Source organism: Mus caroli, unplaced genomic scaffold, assembly GCF_978045245.1.
Source record: "Mus caroli unplaced genomic scaffold, Mus_caroli_1 scaffold_16, whole genome shotgun sequence".
Taxonomy (NCBI): Eukaryota; Metazoa; Chordata; class Mammalia; order Rodentia; family Muridae; genus Mus; species Mus caroli.
In genome coordinates, this window is record NW_028227271.1 from 24,594,441 (window position 1) to 24,611,986 (window position 17,546).

The following is a 17,546-nucleotide window of genomic DNA, read 5'->3' on the forward strand; positions in this document are numbered from 1 at the left end:
CATCATAGCATGAAGCATGGTGTGCAGGCAGATATAGTGCTGGAGCTGAAAGTTCTACATTTGGATCTGCAGGCATCAGAAAGCATTTGTGTACCACACTGGGTGTAGCTTGAGCATGTATGACCTCAAAGCCCACCTCTCCCGGATTCACTTCTCCAACAAAGCCACACCTCCTATAGTGCCACTCCCTATAGCTAAGCATTCAGACACAGGAGTCCAGGGGAGCCATTCCTATGCAAACCACCACATCCTGGCAGGGCACTTAGTTTACTTCTGGTTACTGAGGTGGAGCTACAGCAATCTTTTTAGAAGCCATTGGGTCATTGTTCTTTGTTAAGTTTACTAGAGTTGCAACCAACATAAAACTAATGTTTACTTATATATTTATTTTTGCAAAGCTTGTTCATTCCTGTTAATATTAATTTTTTATTGTTCCCTAGTGACAGCTCAACTTCCAGGAACAGGCGGCTACTCAGGAGGAAAGATTATCTTCATTGATACAGAAAATACTTTGTAACCCTTTTATTTAAACAAGTCCTAAGGCAGTATTATAAAACAGTATTACTACAAAAGAGTGCCTTGATAGGTGGGCTTTGTAGTGATCTTAGAAACCAATGATAATGACAAGAGCCAAGGGAACAGCAGTGTTGACCAAGTGCTCGAATCACTGTTTGATTTGCTTATCTATACCTATACATAATTTGATGAAAAGTGACAAAACAAATACATGAGATAAAATTGTATCTTAATCATTTTTAAAACTTCATATCCAAAGATTTTGCCTTAAGTAGTGGGAAAGACTGAAGAGCTTAACCATACAGAAGGAAAAGGTCAGAGCTGTTTGGGTCGCAGAGGGCATGGCAGTGCAACTGATATAAAATTATTCTAGAATAGTTATCCAGAAAGGTGATTTGGGTCTAAGACATGAAGGACTTTGAAACTAGATGATGGGTGTCAATTAGATATTCTTTAAATAATCTAGGAAAAAAGGAGATTTTTATCTATGTTCGAAGCAATAAGAACGAAAATCTGGGTGTGGTAGTACACACTCAGGAGGCAGGGGCAAGCTGATCTCTGAGTTCCAGGGCAGCCAGGGCTATGCAGAGAAACCTTGTCTCAAAAATCAAGCAAATGAAAGGAACAAAAAGAATAGAACAGAAAACATTAGCAAGGGAACTGCAGACAAAGGAAAGCAGCTTGAGAATCGTGTCCTGACTGAAGTGGTACTGAAGACAACCAATGTTTCTTGGCAGTGTATTGAACATGATGGGCATGAGACTGCACAAATGACAATGGGAAATTCTGGGAAAAGGGGAGAGTCAGAGATGTAGATGAATTAGAGAGGGTAGATAAAACTTTGATGTGTGTTTGTATTTATGAAGAGGACTAAAACTAAAGTAAAGTCAGAGGAAGGAAGAAGTCTTCAGAAGGCAAGTGAGTGTGAAATGTAAAAGAATGAGGTAGCTCACTGGAGTTGGGAGTTGGTTCCAGGAAACATTTACAGTGGAGTCTGGGATGATGGAAGCCTCTTGCAAGGAAACAGCAAGTGAGGGAAGCAGTGTATAAACTGGATGGAAACTGATTTGAGGAGGTACCAGGTTCAGAAGATGTAAGATCCGCACAGCTTCATTAAGCAAGTGACAGTGAAGCCCAGCCTGCTTCACCAGGCTTATTTCTCACTATGGTCATAACTAGGGGCAAAGAGAGAGGAATGGTCCAGTCCTGCTAACTGTGCTTCGTTGTTAAAAAATGGAAAATGTTGTACATTAACAGTCTTTGGGCTATACAGGTTTTTGTACTGTCATCAAGGCTTCTCATGTCCCCAGAGCTTTTGTTTTGCTTGATTACCTTCTTAATTACTGCTTTCAGGAAGGTGGTCAGGGTTGCAAACACAGACTGGTTTCCATGTCTGAAGGGCCTGTGCTTTGCTCTCTTCTGTCAGTCATCTTGGCTGGTCATACCGAAATCCATTTGTTGCTTTCCATCCTACAGGGGATTTGTTCCCTCTATTTCCATGCCATAGTCTTACTGAATCACACAAGTGGTTAAGCATCTCCTATCAAGGCCTAATCTTTCTGATTTTTTTGTGATTACCCAATTCAGAAAATCTTGGTCTTCCGGAACTATTGTAGAAATAATTATAAGAAACACTCCTGTGAAAGAAAAACAAGCCAAGAGAGATTTCAGCATGTGGAGAAATCTGGGCATGAGAAGTCTCTGAAGGAACCTCCTACATTGAAAAGGGAGGGTAGGATGTTTAGAGCTGTTAGAAAGAGGGGTGCAGCTAGAGTTGAGCTAGGTGTAGAAAGAAGGACCTCAGAGAGGGAGGAATGGCTCTTGCAGATTAGCAATCTGGATTTTATCAAGACAGGAAGACAATAGTTAGGAGCAAAGGGAAATTCAGGAGGGAAACCTTTTATGTTATTCTCTTGGGGCTTCACAATCTATACTGCTGTCTTTTGTTACTTTTCTTACATGTCTATTTTGTCTTTGTATGTTTTAAGCTTACCTAGGGCATATGACTCTTAAAGCTTTCTACTATTAATGAGTTAGTATGGTCAACAGTATATACTTATAGATTGATTTTTTTTTTCCCCTCAGTGTAAGCCCAACTCTTAAATTTGTGTTCAGATAGAATCCATGGTTTGTAGACGCTGACATGAATACTTTTGTTGCCTCTTACCTAGGATGTACAAGGGGTTTAATACCTAACAATGGAGTTAAAAAAAAAAAAGAAAGAAAGATAAACCCAGCAGTAGTGGTACACACCTTTAATCAAAGCATTCAGGAGGCACATGCAGGCAAATCTCCAAGTTTGAGGCCAGCCTGGTCTGCAGAGTGAGTTCTAGGACAGCCAGGGTTACATAAAGAAACCTTTGTCTCAAAACAAACCAACCAACTGAAATAAATGAATACGTAAATAAATAAAAATTTAAAAGAATGGCCTTGCTTCCCAGCAGCTAATAGTGTTTTATGAGCAATGAAAACAAGAGTGAAATGAAACTGCAGACAGGCAGGTCTTGTTTCTTCATTTCACTTGTAACATTGTTAGTCACTAAGGACCAGAAAAGAAAGTGAATTGCTTTCTGTAGTTTACCAGTTATTGATTATCAGCATCTTCCACCTTTGGGGGTATAGGGATTTGTCTCCACCAGAACTTTCTAATTTCAGAAAGCTACCACCTCCTTTAGAAGGTGTATAAAAGTCAAAACAAAACAAAAAAACCCTCCTTCGATCCTTCCCTTTTAGACCCCTGAGGTTATTTTTTGACCCTTCATGTGGTTAAATTTATCAATTTTTTTGCTCCATTTTATTTGTAGAATGCTAAACTATTTCATTTTGAGCCAATGAAGAATTTGAAGTGACTTGAATATAACTCATGACATTAGTGTTCTGGAATCAGTCTATTTTTGTAGAGCTGAGAACAAAAGAGACTCACAAACCTTAGTTTCTAGTTTTTCTATTTAACTATTCTGTAGCATAATCCTAAATTATTTGTCAAAACTCTGTCAATATCCTTATAAAACGAGGACATCACAACAAGATTCTAAACTTATTTTAAAAATTGTATACCTTAATATTTAATTTCTGATTTACCATATCTGTGACACCTACCATTATGTAAGGTGTTTTGAAGCAGTTATGAAAAACAGCTCTGGCGGTTTCTTAAGTAATTAGCAGCATCCAGATGCCTTTGCAGATGTGCCTTTATGCCTCAGTTGCTTTACTTGCTCACAGTGCTACCTCTTGTAGCTATCTAAACTTTCTTTGGAATTGGTTTATCGCATCCTTAACCTTGGCACACCCCAGCCGTCCAGATCGCCTTCGGGACATTGCTGACCGCTTCAACGTAGACCATGAAGCAGTACTGGACAACGTGCTCTATGCTCGTGCCTATACTAGTAAGAGCCCTGTGCAGTTGCATGCTTGGGTTATGGGAAGGTCTGCAACACTAGTTTACCATTTGACGATACAACATTTACACCTGTTTTCCCTGTTTTATTTAAAAGTTTTACAAATTAGTCTTCAAATATTATCATCTGTTCAGTTCTCAAGGTACTCATATGCCTTCAGATTTTTTATTTGTTGTCTCTGAAATGCAGAGTAACAGTCAGCTATTTTTCCTACTTGATGCTGTCATTGAACCCAAGGTTTCTCATACTCTAGGTATGTAGTATAGCACTGAACTAAAGCTCCTTAGAACAATATCTTTTTGTCTAAGCTACTGTTTGCCACATATGGTCAAGCAGAATTTGCAGTCCTATGTACTAAAGTGATAAATAGTCAGGGGAAAAGAAGAGATCTGTCTGCCTGGCACCCAAAGTCACACACGAGCACAGCCTCTGCTCCCAGCTTTTATGACATTTTCTCTCTTTCCCACCAGGTGAGCATCAGATGGAGCTACTTGACTATGTGGCAGCCAAGTTTCATGAAGAAGCTGGCATTTTCAAACTATTGGTATGAGTTTTTAAATAATGTTCACTGGTAGAGCTATTTAGCATATTATTCTATTCTGCTTAAATAGGCATCTTCCTTCAATTTAAAAATGTGTATTTGGTTTTATGTTACTCCAATGTAGATCGTTGACTCAATAATGGCACTTTTTCGAGTGGATTTCAGTGGCCGTGGGGAATTGGCTGAACGCCAGCAAAAATTGGCCCAGATGTTGTCACGACTCCAAAAAATCTCAGAAGGTAGATCTTTAAAATAAAATGGCGCTGTCACATTGCATCTGTTTACTCTGTTTGCTATAGCATGCTTTGCGGAGAAGCTCAGAAGGATGTCAGAAGCATAACATTTTTAAATTACTTCTATGAGAATACAATTATTTAAACTAAAAGTGATTCTGCTAGAAATAGTAACAATGATGACTTTAATAGTTTTTATTATTAATGAAAACAATAAACTGGGCATGATGGCACACACTTTAATCCCAGCACTTAGGAGGCTGAAGCAGGAAGATCTCTGATTTGAGGCTAGTCTGGTCTACAGAGCAGGTTCCAGGACAGCCAGAGCTACACAGAGAAACCCTGTCTCAAAACAAAACAAAACAAAACCCAATAGGACCAGAGCTTGTTTATAAAAGTGAACTCATGGAGGGATGTTCCCAAACTGAAGTCCAAACAATGAACCTTGTGGTGTTATTGCCCTTCTCTTAGTTTCTTAATTTTATTTTTTGATGCAGAATATAATGTTGCTGTTTTTGTGACCAATCAAATGACTGCAGATCCAGGAGCAACTATGACGTAAGCCATTGTTTTGTATTTACAGAGGTTACTATTAAAAGATTACTGTATAGAATAAAATCACTTAGAAATAGCCAACCTTCTGCACGGTGTTATCCTAGCACTTGGGGGATGATCCTAGGTGGATGGTGAATTCAAAATCAGATTGGGTGATGTTGTGAAGCTTCATCTCAGAACAGCAGCAATAATAATCAGCCTTGATATGGGCACATGTATTGTAGATCACTTCATTATACAGTGTGCTGTCGCTTCATAACTGCACATGGCATTTATTTGTTACTTAGGACCTATTTTTTTCTGTATTCCTTAGAGAGTAAAGCAGCATTTTAATCAGTAACTAGGGGCCCCATTCTGGTCTAAGACAAAGGGGTATTGAAAGACAATAAGACAAAGATCTTAGGGGTTTGAAAAACGGTGCAGCAGTTTAAAACACTGTTCTTGCAGAAGGCCTGGGTTTGAATCCCAGCACCTATGGTGGTGGCTCACAACTATTCATAATGCCAGTCCCAGGGAGTCCAACCCCTTCTGACTTCTGCAAGCACCAGGCATGTACGTGGTGTACATACATACATACATACATACATACGTAAAAGCAAAATACTCATACATGTAAAATAATCAAAAAGAAAAGAAAAGAAAATTATCTTAATAATTAAAAGCTTACATTCTAGAAACATTGAGAGGCTGTTATATTAAAAACAAAAATCGGCTTTTGATTAGATAGATACAAGAGAAATCTTTTTGAAAAAAACACAAGAGAAGTCTGCTGCTCATGGAAACAATGTCAGTCATACAAAGCATATTCAGAATTTACTGAAGTATTTGCCCACATACAAGAGTACAATGGTTCTCTGAAAGACAGCAAGGAATAGAAAACACAGAGAACTAAAATAAGATTGTGAAAGCATAACATTCAAAGAACGTTTGGATCACTATCCAGAAGGTTTGGGTATGAGTTGAATAGCCCTGAGTTCATAATAACTTTCAAAAGCTTTTCTACATTTTACTCAGACAATTTTTTTTTAAATTTTTTTATTAGATATTTTCTTCATTTACATTTCAAATGCTATCCCAAAAGTCCCCTATACCCTCCCCCTGCCCTGCTCTCCTACCCACTTACTCCCACTTCTTGGCCCTGGCATTCCCCTGTACTGGGGCATATAAAGTTTGCTAGACAAAGGGGCCTCTCTTCCCAGTGATGGCCAACTAGGCCATCTTCTGCTACATATGCAGCTAGAGACACGAGTTCTGGGGGTATTGATTAGTTCATATTGTTGTTACACCTATAGAGTTGCCGACCCTTTCAGCTCTTGGGTACTTTCTTTAGCTCCTACATTGGGGGCCCTGTGTTACATCCTATAGATGACTGTGAGCATCCACTTCTGTATTTGCCAGGCACTGGCAAAGCCTCACAGGAGACAGCTATATCAGGGTCCTTTCAGCAAAATCTTGCTGGCATATGCAATAGTGTCTGGGTTTGGTGGCTGATTATGGGATGGACCCCCGGGTGGGGCAGTCTCTGGATGGTCCATCCTTTCATCTTAGCTCCAAACTTTGTCTCTGCAACTCCTTCCATGGATATTTTATTCCCTATTCTAGAGAGGAATGAAGTATCCACGAGTTGGTCTTCCTTCTTGATATTCTTGTGTTTTGGAAGTTGTATCTTGGGTATTCTAGGTTTCTGGGCTAATATCCACTTATCAGTGAGTGCATATCAAGTGACTTCTTTTGTGATTGGGTTACCTCACTCAGGATGATATCCTCCAGATACATCCATTTGCCCAAGAATTTCATAAATTAATTGTTTTTAATAGCTGAGTAGTACTCCATTGTTTAAATGTACCACATTTTTCTGTATCCATTCCTCTGTTGAGGGACATCTGGGTTCTTTCCAGCTTCTGGCTACTATAAATAAGGCTGCTATGAACATAGTAGAGCATGTGTCATTATTACCAGTTGGAACATCTTCTGGGTATATGCCCAGGAGAGGTATTGCTGGATCTACCGGTAGTACTATGTCCAGTTTTCTGAGGAACCACCAGACTGATTTCCAGAGTGGTTGTACAAGCTTGCAATCCCACAGCAATGGAGGAGTGTTCCTCTTTCTCTACATCCTCACCAGCATCTGCTGTCACCTGAATTTTTGATCCTAGCCATTCTGACTGGTTTTCAGACAACTTTTTAACCAGAGAAAAACTTCACATTAGCATAATGTACATGCTGCATTCACTTAGGTTTACCAATGGTTATTGTATCCTTGGGACACACACTCTTTCTCTTCCCTCCACTTCTTCCTCCTCCTTCTCTTCTTTTTCCTCTTTCTCTCCCTCTCCCTCCTTCTTCCCTCCCTCCCCCGTCTGTGTGGTGGTTTGAATAGTTATGGCTCCCATAGACTTAAGTTTGAATGCTTGGCAATAAGAGTGGCACTATTAGGAGGTGTGGCCTTGTTGGAGTATGTCTGGCCTTGTTTGAGGAAGTGTATCACTGTGATGGAAGGCTTTGAGGTTTCCTATGCTCAAGATATGCCCAGTGTGGAACACAGTCTCCTGGTGCCTGTAGACCAAGACATTGAACTCTCAACTTCTTTCTTCAGCACCATGTCCGCCTGCATGTCACCATTTTCCCGCCATGATATTAATAAATTAAACCTCTGAACCTGTAAGCCAATCCCAATTGTTTTCCTTTATAAGAGTTGCTGTGCTCATGGTGTCTCATCACAGCAATAAAACACTAAGACATTCTCTTATGTATACGCACGCTAACATGCGTATCTGTGAAATCTTTTTTCTATGTACATACTCACAGTCATGTGCTGAGAAATATTGACATATATCCTATTTGTGTGAACCATTTGAGAATTGTCTGGTTTTTTTTTCTGATTGTTGAGTATTATTTGTAGACATTAACATTTTATCACTTAATTCTTCAGTATATGTCTTCTAAGAGCAAGAACATTCCCCTTCATAATCACATTAACACATGCTGTTTAACATCAACAAGATGCTATCTAATATCCAACTTTCTGTAGTTGTTCTGATAATGTTCATTATAATTGTGAAGACTTGTTTTAGGCTCATGATCCTCAACAGAGGGCATGCTATATATGTACTTGGTGAGTCTCTATAGTCCTTTAATCAAAATAGCTCCTCAGTCTTGTTATACTTTTATGACAGTGATAGTTGGTTTAATTTTTTTAAGGTTTATCTTTGAATCACATGCATATGTGTATGTCTGTGTGTGGGCATGTGTACATGAGAGTGCAGGTGCTTATGGAGTCCAGAAGGGGGTGTGGGATCCTACAGGAGGCTTATGAGCCTACAACATGGGTGTCAGGAACAGAATTCAGGTCCTTTTCAAGAGCAGTATTCATTCTTAGCTAATGAGCCATCTCTCCAGCCCTTTGTGACAATATTTTTGAACAGCAAGCCAGCTATTTTCAATATCTTTCAATTTGAAGTTGCTTAAAAATTTTTTAAAACTTTTTTGACTTATGTACACATAAACACACACACACACAGACACAACTTGTACACATACACACACACACACAGACACAACTTGTACACATACACACACACACACACACAGACACAGCTTGTACACATACACACACACACACACACACAGACACAACTTGTACACATACACACACACACACACACACACACACAGACACAACTTGTACACATACACACACACACAGACACAACCTGCAGAAGTAAGCTCTCTCTTTCCCCATGTGGATTCTGCATATTAAACTCTGTCAGGCTTTGTGGCAGGGACTTTATTTGCTGAGCCATCTAGCCAGCCCTGACTGTTTTTCTCATTATTTTAAATGTAAAATGCTTTTGATAGGAAAACTTCATAAGTGATATTAGACCCTTCTCAGTGTGTCATGTTAGAAGGCACAACATGGCAGTTTACCCCATTATTAAGATGTTAAATTTGACCAAGCATGGTGGTACACACCTATAAACCTAGCACTCAAAAGGCAGAAGTAGGCAGATCTCTATGAGTTTGAGGCCAGCCATCTTACATAGCAAATTCCAGGCCAGATAAACCTGTACAGTGAGACCCTGTCTCAAAAAAACCAAAAAAACAAAAACAAAAACAAAACAAAACAAAACAAAAAAAAAACCCCAAAACCAAAACAAAACACCCAAGATTTTTGAGTCAAGTATGGTGATGCATACCTTTAATCCAAGCACTTAGGAGGAAACGAATAGATCTTTATAAGTTCAAGGTCAGCTGGCTCATCTATGTAATGAGACCGTGTCTAAAACATAGAAAAACAAAAAAACAAAAACCAAAAAATCCAGCCAACTGGGCTGGAGAGGTGGCTTGGTGGTTAAGAGCACTGACTGCTCTTTCAGAGTACCTGGGTTCAATTCCAAGTACCCATACATGGTGGCTCACAACCATCTGTAATGACAACATATGCCCTCTTCTGGTGTGTCTGAAGACAGCAACAGTATACTCACATACTACAATTCTCTGGGTAGTGGTGGTGCACGCCTTTAATCCCAGCATTTGGGAGGCAGAGGCAGATGGATTTCTGAATTCAAGGCCAACCTGGTCTACAAAGTGAGTTCCAGGACAGCCAGGGCTATACAGAGAAACCCTGTCTCAAAAAACAAAACAAAAAACCAAAAACCAACAACAAAAAAACCATAAATAAATAATTCTTAAAAATGAAAAAAGAGCCTGTGAGAGTCACCCACAGACATACAGAATTCTCACACCCAGGGCTATTAAAAAATTTCAGCCAGTACTACTCAGCTATTAAAAAGAATGAATTTATGAAATTCCTAGCCAAATGGATGGACCTGGAGGGCATCATCTTGAGTGAAGTAACACAATCACAAAAGAACTCACACAATATGTATTCACTGATAAGTGGATATTAGCCCAAAACTTAGGATACCCAAGATATAAGATACAATTTGCTAAACGCATGAAACTCAAGAAGAATGAAGACCAAAGTGTGGACACTGTGCACCTTCTTAGAATTGGGAACAAAACACCCAGGGAAGGAGTTACAGAGACAAAGTTCGTAGCTGTGATGAAAGGATGGACCATTTAGAGACTGCCGCATCCAGGGATCCATCCCATAATCAGCTTCTAAACGCTGACACCATTGCATACACTAGCAAGATTTTGCTGAAAGGACCCAAATATAGCTGTCTCTTGTGAGACGATGCCGGGGCCTAGCAAACACAGGAGTGGATGTTCACAGTCAGCTATTGGATGTATCACAGGGCTCCCAATGGAGAAGCTAGAGAAAGTACCCAAGGAGCTAAAGGGATCTGCAACCCTATTGTTGGAACAACATGATGTACTAACCAGAACCCCGGAGCTCTTGTCTCTAGCTGCATATGTATCGAAAGATGACCTAGTCGGCCATCAATGGAAAGAGAGGCCCATTGGACTTGCAAACTTTATATGCCCCAATATAGGGGAATGCCAGGGCCAAAAGAATGGGAATGGGTGGGTAGGGAAGTGGGGGGCGCTATGGGGGACTTTTGGGATAGCATTGGAAATGTAATTGAGGAAAATATGTAATAAAAATATTAAAAATTAAAAAAAAATTTCAGCCAACTACCATTTGAGAGAAATGTTGTTTGTAAGAGTTCTTCATTAGTAAAGCCACAAAAACATCTCCTCGGAATTGAGTAATCTGTTTGTGATGCTCACACCATGTGATAACATGTTTTGCAATCAGCTTTCACCATTTATTTTAGCAACTGTCAATAATTCTTGACTAAATTCACCACTACTCCAATGTTGCAAGACAAAGTGATTTTACTTTAAACCAAGGGAATTCTTCTATTATGTGCATATAAATGAGACATAAACATATATACTAGCAGATACTTAATAACATTAGTGCAAACTTCTCTAAGTTGTGTTGAAATGAATGTGCCTCTCTTTAGGCACTTATTTATTTATCCATTTATTTTTATTTAATGTGTATGTTTGAGTGCCTGCACGTAAGTATGTGCAGCACATGTATCCTTGGGGCCAGGTGGTGCCAGGTGGAGCCAGAAGACAGCACCAGATCCCCTGGAACTGGAGTTGCAGGTAGTTGTTTGCCACCATGTGAGTGCTGGGAACCAAATTCGGGTCTTCTGCAAAAGCAGCCAATGGTCTTTGTCACCAAGCTGTCTCTCCAGCCATCTTTAGTCATTTAAAATCTTGCCTTAGCATACTGCTGCATCTTTTGCATTTCGATTTATCTTTCACCCTTCAATTCTTTTTATGAGTATTCTCTACTTAGCTAAAGGGAAAAAAAAACTAATGTGGAACAAAACCAACTATGTAAATAGTCAAAAGAAAGTTAAAATACTGAGAGAACTAAGAGTATAGCTTAGTGGTAGGATGTGTGGTTAACCTTAGGTTCAACTCCTCACTTTCAAAAAAAAAAGATTGAGGAGAAAACTAACTATTCATTAGTTCAAATATTATCGAAAACCTACTAGGTAATGAGAGTCTGCGAATTCATTAGCAAACTAAAACAACAAAAACCTTTGTCTCAATAAAAGAGAAAGATAAATGGTATTTGTTTAGCTATTTAATTCAGTACTTTAACATCTTGGTATGTCCCCTATCACATCATCTGTAGTGTAGTCCCTGAAGGCTTAAAGCAATCTTTTCTCTATGGAGTGTCTTTTGTATACAGGACATGAAGTACTTCGCAAAGAGATTAATTTTAAACTAACAAGAAATGGAAGATTTTAAAGGCTCTCTTTAAAAAGAGAAAATGACTCATTGGCTCAGAGGGAGGAAGTGGGTTGCATTCAGATAAAACAGTACAAGTTAAAGAGCACTGTTCTCTCTTCAGGTGTGGGGAGGGAGCACTGAGGAGGCCCAACTGTCACTCTTGAGTTACAAGGCAAAAGAAATTAGGTCAGATAGAGGTTCTTTTCTCTTGTATTTGTAAAAAGTTTCAAAAAGAGTAAAATCATGTTGAGATTCCTCAGATGAGACAGTGAAGGGAGACTTGTGAGGTGCTAGAAAGGAACTAACTGGAGAGGGAGACAGCACAGTCTACAGTGAAGAGAGCTGAGCAGAGAGCGAGCCTGCCAAGGGAACCAAGCCTAGGATTTTTGCAGTGTACGTCTGCTGTGAGAAGTCTCTTCCACCTAGCCGAGCAGTAAGGAAACAAGGATCACTGTGATTAGTATGTTCTGTCGTATATTAAATTATAACAGTACAGATTAAATACATGCTTCGTGTAAAACACAAAATTACCACATCTAGATGAAAAATGGGGACAGTTTTAAACTAAAGGCTCTCCAATGCTATTAGAAACCCTCCCCTAAAGAAAATATCTTTGTTTCTTGGTGTTGAGGAACTCCAAGCTCAGCTCGCCTGGAGCCTGTCAGAGAAATATCACTATAATTGGTATGGATCCCCAAGTACACTGACAATAATTGAGGCTTGTATCCCATGCATTATACTTGATGGCACATCGTATTAAAAAAGAACAAAATTATAGAGGCAAGGAGCTGCTGTATGATACCGCAGAGCAGAGACTCCTAGATAGGGCTACAGATTCAGACTTCAGGGTTGGAACAACCCAGCCCAGGGATCCTAGAGATATAAATCAAAGGATGGGCCTGATGAGCTGCACACCAGGGCAATAAGCATCGAAAGAGACCATGATGTCACCACAGACCTCTGTTGTTTCTGTGATTCTTAAACAAAAAGCCATCCAGAATATTTGCAGCCTTGTGGATGTATCACTTACTGATTAAGCATGTCAACCTATGACTTAACATTGTCAACTTAAATGAGGAAGTAATGTGTTTATGGTCACTAACATAGTGATCTTAGGCAAAGTGTTTAGATTATTTGAAACCCATTCTTCTCTTCATTCTCCCACCCCTCAATGAAGAGATCTTCTACTTACTAACTCCTCACCATGCCCCAGAAGCTTTTCTGTATAATCTTACGTAATTCTCATGTGACCCTGATGTACCTTCCACCTTCCTGTGCTTTCTATGAAGCCAGTCTCAATATGTGGTTGACCTCTCCCCACCCTACTCCACCCCACCGCACCAATTTCAGTTCAACAAGAATTCCAATTTCAAAAGATGAGGGAGGAAACTATTTTAATGTGCATATTTTGGGAGCAGACAGGAAAGATGTATTCCTTACCAATAACAAGTACTTCTGGAGCTCACTCTGAAGACCAGCCTGACCCTGCACTCAGAGAGATCCGCCTGCCTCTGCCTCCCAAGTTCTGGTGTTTAAAGTGTGCACCACCACATCCAGTGTACACTTGATCTTATGAAAGCATTTTCTTATTGGGGATCCTTCTTCTCAGATGACTTTAGCTCGTGTCAAGTTGACATAAAATTAGCCAGCATACCTTGCATGCACAAGGCTTTGGGTTGAGTTCTTTCCTTCATCACCACCACCACAACAATAACAACTACAACAACAACAACTACAAACAAGAAAGAAAAGAAGCTTATACTTCTTAGTGTCAGTGTGTTCTTACAGTCTATCCAATTTCCTCTCAGATCTATTTTTCATGACCTCAGCTAACTTAGAGCTAGAAGACCAGAATGACAGACTATGCCATGTCCTGTTCAACCAAAGTGGGAAAATCTTTGTGTTCCTCCTTATTCCTAATATCTACCCCAACCTGCTCCCTCATTCTCCACAGAAAAGAGGAAATGAGAGGAGAAGAAAATCTGTAAAAGGCTATAGGAGGGACGTGGGAGGTTTTCTGATGCTGTTAAGTTGGTCAGAAATAGATGTAAATTAAAGCCCTCTGGAAGAATGCAGGCTGCTATGCCACCTCCTTATATGTCACTTCAAGCCTGTGACTGCTGCAGTAGTCAGGAAGTGCAGACACTTGAAGAAAAATTTCTTGGACTATGTTTCATTGAAAGATGACTGTTTAAATTGGAATGTTTAATTAAGTAATACCTGCCATTTTTTGAGGATATCTTATGTGGTGAGTTTGCTGACACTGTAGAACGAATGTGTATAAACGAGTAGCCATGGTTCCTGGTATAGAGTGTCTCCCAATAAACCAATAAGTTATTCATGGTATCTTGAGTCCTCACAACAGTCCTAAAAGGCCAGGAGTCCACCCCACTCCCCATTTTACTAAGAAATAGGCAGTAAATATTTGAGTCAAGGTTAGAACAATAGATAACTAAGGTTAGATTAGAACAGTAGTCACTAAGACTTTACCTGAATTATTTCATCTTAATCTTACAATTGCCCTTCCACTTGGTACCATTATGATTCTTCATGAAGAGTCAGAAACAGAATGGTTAATAATAATAGTTTCCCTGAGGTCCCAAAGCTGACAAACCAGCCTTTGAATTCATGTCTAATTCTAAAGCTCAAAAATCACACAACACATCAGGGCTATTTACCTGCCTGAGAGAAAAACTGGAATGTTGTCACTCAGAGACTTTGCAGGAATATACCTATTCTAGTGAAATGACCAGGACAGAAAGGCCCTGTTCAGGGCCCTCAGCCTTTAAGCAGAGGTATGTGTTGGGGTTCAGGAATCACCACACAAACAATACGAACACTGATTTCAGTTAAGCAAGAATAGTTTATTGAACACACAACCCAAGACTGAACTTCAGGACCACAGTACCCATCTGTTCTGAAAGTAGACTTTTTATAGGAAAAACAGGTTCAGATTTTAAAAGGCAAGGAGGGGAGCAGTCCAACCTTTTGGTTAACTAGACAGAGCATTATCAGCTAACCTTTAGGCTGTTGGTCCTGAATAAAGTAAGAGAGGTGGTGGATGGGTGAGGAACAGGGGAATTTCAAAACATTGAGATAACCGAGCATAAGTAATTCAAACATAACTTTTTTGGCTTATTAGTAGCATTCTTCAATGTCAGCCATGGATAATTACTTCTGGGAAGTGGAGTCTAAGAACCTGAATTAAATTTCACCTTATGAGCAAAATGGAGACTGAATAAAAAAAATGGCTAGTTATGTTAAAAGGAGCAGGCCTCAATAGTGTGATTGGGTCAATGAATCCTTCTTTCAGAAGAATCTTAAAGCCAGTTCATAAAACTTAGCAAAAGACAGAGGACTAGTCTGATAAGAAAATTTAGCTATATTTGAAGTTCATGTGACCATTGAGTGCATACTCACTATACACAGACCTCTAGCAGAATCCAAATTTCAATCCAAATTATTACTAAATCTGAAATCCAAGCAAAGTGAAATATTGATGACTTAAAAGACTGCTTTTCATAGTGAGAACTCAGTAAATCTTGGTTCAATGGCACTCCTAAACTTACATAAAAATTTATATATATGTACATATGTACATTTTGCTGGATGGGATTTTGTATCTTTTATTAAATTGTGAAGTGTTGGTGACCTATATAATAAATGTTAAGAGCTGAAACTTCCATACACAGTTATGCACAGAATTGTTGACAGAGCAAACAAAATTTGGTTTAATTCTATCAGAGCTAAGTCTGTTGATATTTCATAGGCTATTTTGATTAAACATGATCTCAAAGTTTGAATCATTTTGATAACATTTTGTAGTTCACAACCCCTTTGAATAGTCTGTAGTGATTCCCCCATATAGCTCTTCTGCCTTTGGAGATGGCATTGTTAATGCTCAGACTCTTCACCTGGAGCCATCAAGAACAGACAGTAGACGCTCCTCTCCATGGTGTGTAGGGAGTCACATTAGTAACAGCAATTTGCTAAAAAAAAAAAAAAAAAAAAAAAAAAAAGACCTTGACCATTTATCTAGAAGCTCCACTATGCCTATACCTCTGTGGACAGGTTTCCAGAACAGCTAGCAGGGGGATTACTTCAACTAGGAGAGCTGGAAAACTGTCTTTTTTATATTTTCCTTTATATTTTAATTTTATTTATTTTATTTTATCTTTGAGACAGGGTCTCACTATATAACCCCAGCCATCCTAGAACTCCCTATATAAAACAGGCTGGCTTTGACCTCTCAGAGATCCACCTGCCTCTACCTCTAGAGTGATGGGATTACAGGTTTATGTCCCCATGCCCATCTTTATATTTGCCTTTCTGTTAGAAATTCTTCCAAACGTTCTTTGGTGTGGTCTTTGAAGAGGTGTTACAAGCCTGTGTCCAGAAAGTCCTTGACCAGGGAGAGCCAAATGATCTTCTCTGTGTTCATTGCAGTGTTCGTGAAAGACCTTCATGTGGCACACACTTGGCTAGACATTAGATGAATAGGGATTGTTTAGATTAACAGTGAAGGATGCTCTTTCTCTTTCCCATTGTGATGCTAGGGATGCTTTGCACATGATAGGTAAGCACTCTACCCCTGGCCAGAAGTATGCTTTAATAGAAAATACACACCATGGCAGGAGACCACAGAGCTTCAGGTTCCTAGGAGGCACCTGAGGGATGAGTGGGAACTGCCTGAGTAAACCTGGTAGGGAAAGGGCCTTTCATTTCAGAGGTAAAATTATATGCAAAGGCATTGAGGTATAAGAGGATTTATGTGAACAAGAACAAAGAAATCTGAATGTTGGAGGAGAAAATAAGGACAACTCTGGTTAAGTTTATAAGTTGTTATGTTAGCTTTCCATTACTATAACAAATACCTTAAGCATTTGACTTAAGAATAGAAAGGTGGGCTGGAGAGATAGCTCAATGATAATGAGCACTTTCTGCTCTTCCAAAGGACCCAAATTCAGTTCTCAGTCTTGGTGGGGGCAGGGATTAGAGGAGGAATGGGAAGTGGTACAGCCTTTATGCCCTCTTCTGGACTCCAAAGGCAGTTGTGGCGCGCGCGCGCGTGTGTGTGTATGTGTGTGTGTGTGTGTGTGTGTGTGTGTGTGTATGTGTGTGTGTGTGTGTGTGTGTATGTGTGTGTATGTGTGTGTCTGTCTGTCTGTGTGTATGTGTGTGTGTCTGTGTGTATACTAAAATATCTTTTGTAAAAAATTAGCCAGATGCTTTTTAATCCTAGCACTCAGAGGGCAGAGGCAGGTAGACTTCTGAGTTCGAGGCCAGCCTGGTCTACAGAGTGAGTTCCAGGGCACCCAGGGGTATGCAGAGAAAACCTGTCTCAAAACAAACAAACAAACAAACAAATTAGTGAGTAATAGTACTAAAGGCAGAATATAAATAAGTCAGTTGTATAAAAATGCATTGTACAACTATAAGAACTAGATTTCAGATCCCAGAATCCACATGATAAGCCAGATATCCCAGGTAGTCCTATAGCCTCATCAATAAGCGGAGAGAGGCAGGAAGTTCACTTGGGCTTGCTGGCTTCCCTCCTAACCAAGTAAAAGAAGCCCAGGT

General features: G+C 39.6%; 1 protein-coding gene across 1 annotated transcript in view; it reads left to right on the forward strand.

Annotated features, from left to right (window-relative positions):
* Positions 1 to 17,546, forward strand: part of Dmc1 (DNA meiotic recombinase 1) — a 45,147-nt gene that overhangs the window by 16,419 nt on the left and 11,182 nt on the right. Inside the window, exons 8-12 of the mRNA XM_021183540.2 lie at positions 441 to 513; positions 3,811 to 3,902; positions 4,385 to 4,458; positions 4,580 to 4,694; positions 5,186 to 5,246. Coding sequence (XP_021039199.1) covers positions 441 to 513; positions 3,811 to 3,902; positions 4,385 to 4,458; positions 4,580 to 4,694; positions 5,186 to 5,246 — 415 coding nt within the window. The remainder of the gene's footprint in view (positions 1 to 440; positions 514 to 3,810; positions 3,903 to 4,384; positions 4,459 to 4,579; positions 4,695 to 5,185; positions 5,247 to 17,546) is intronic.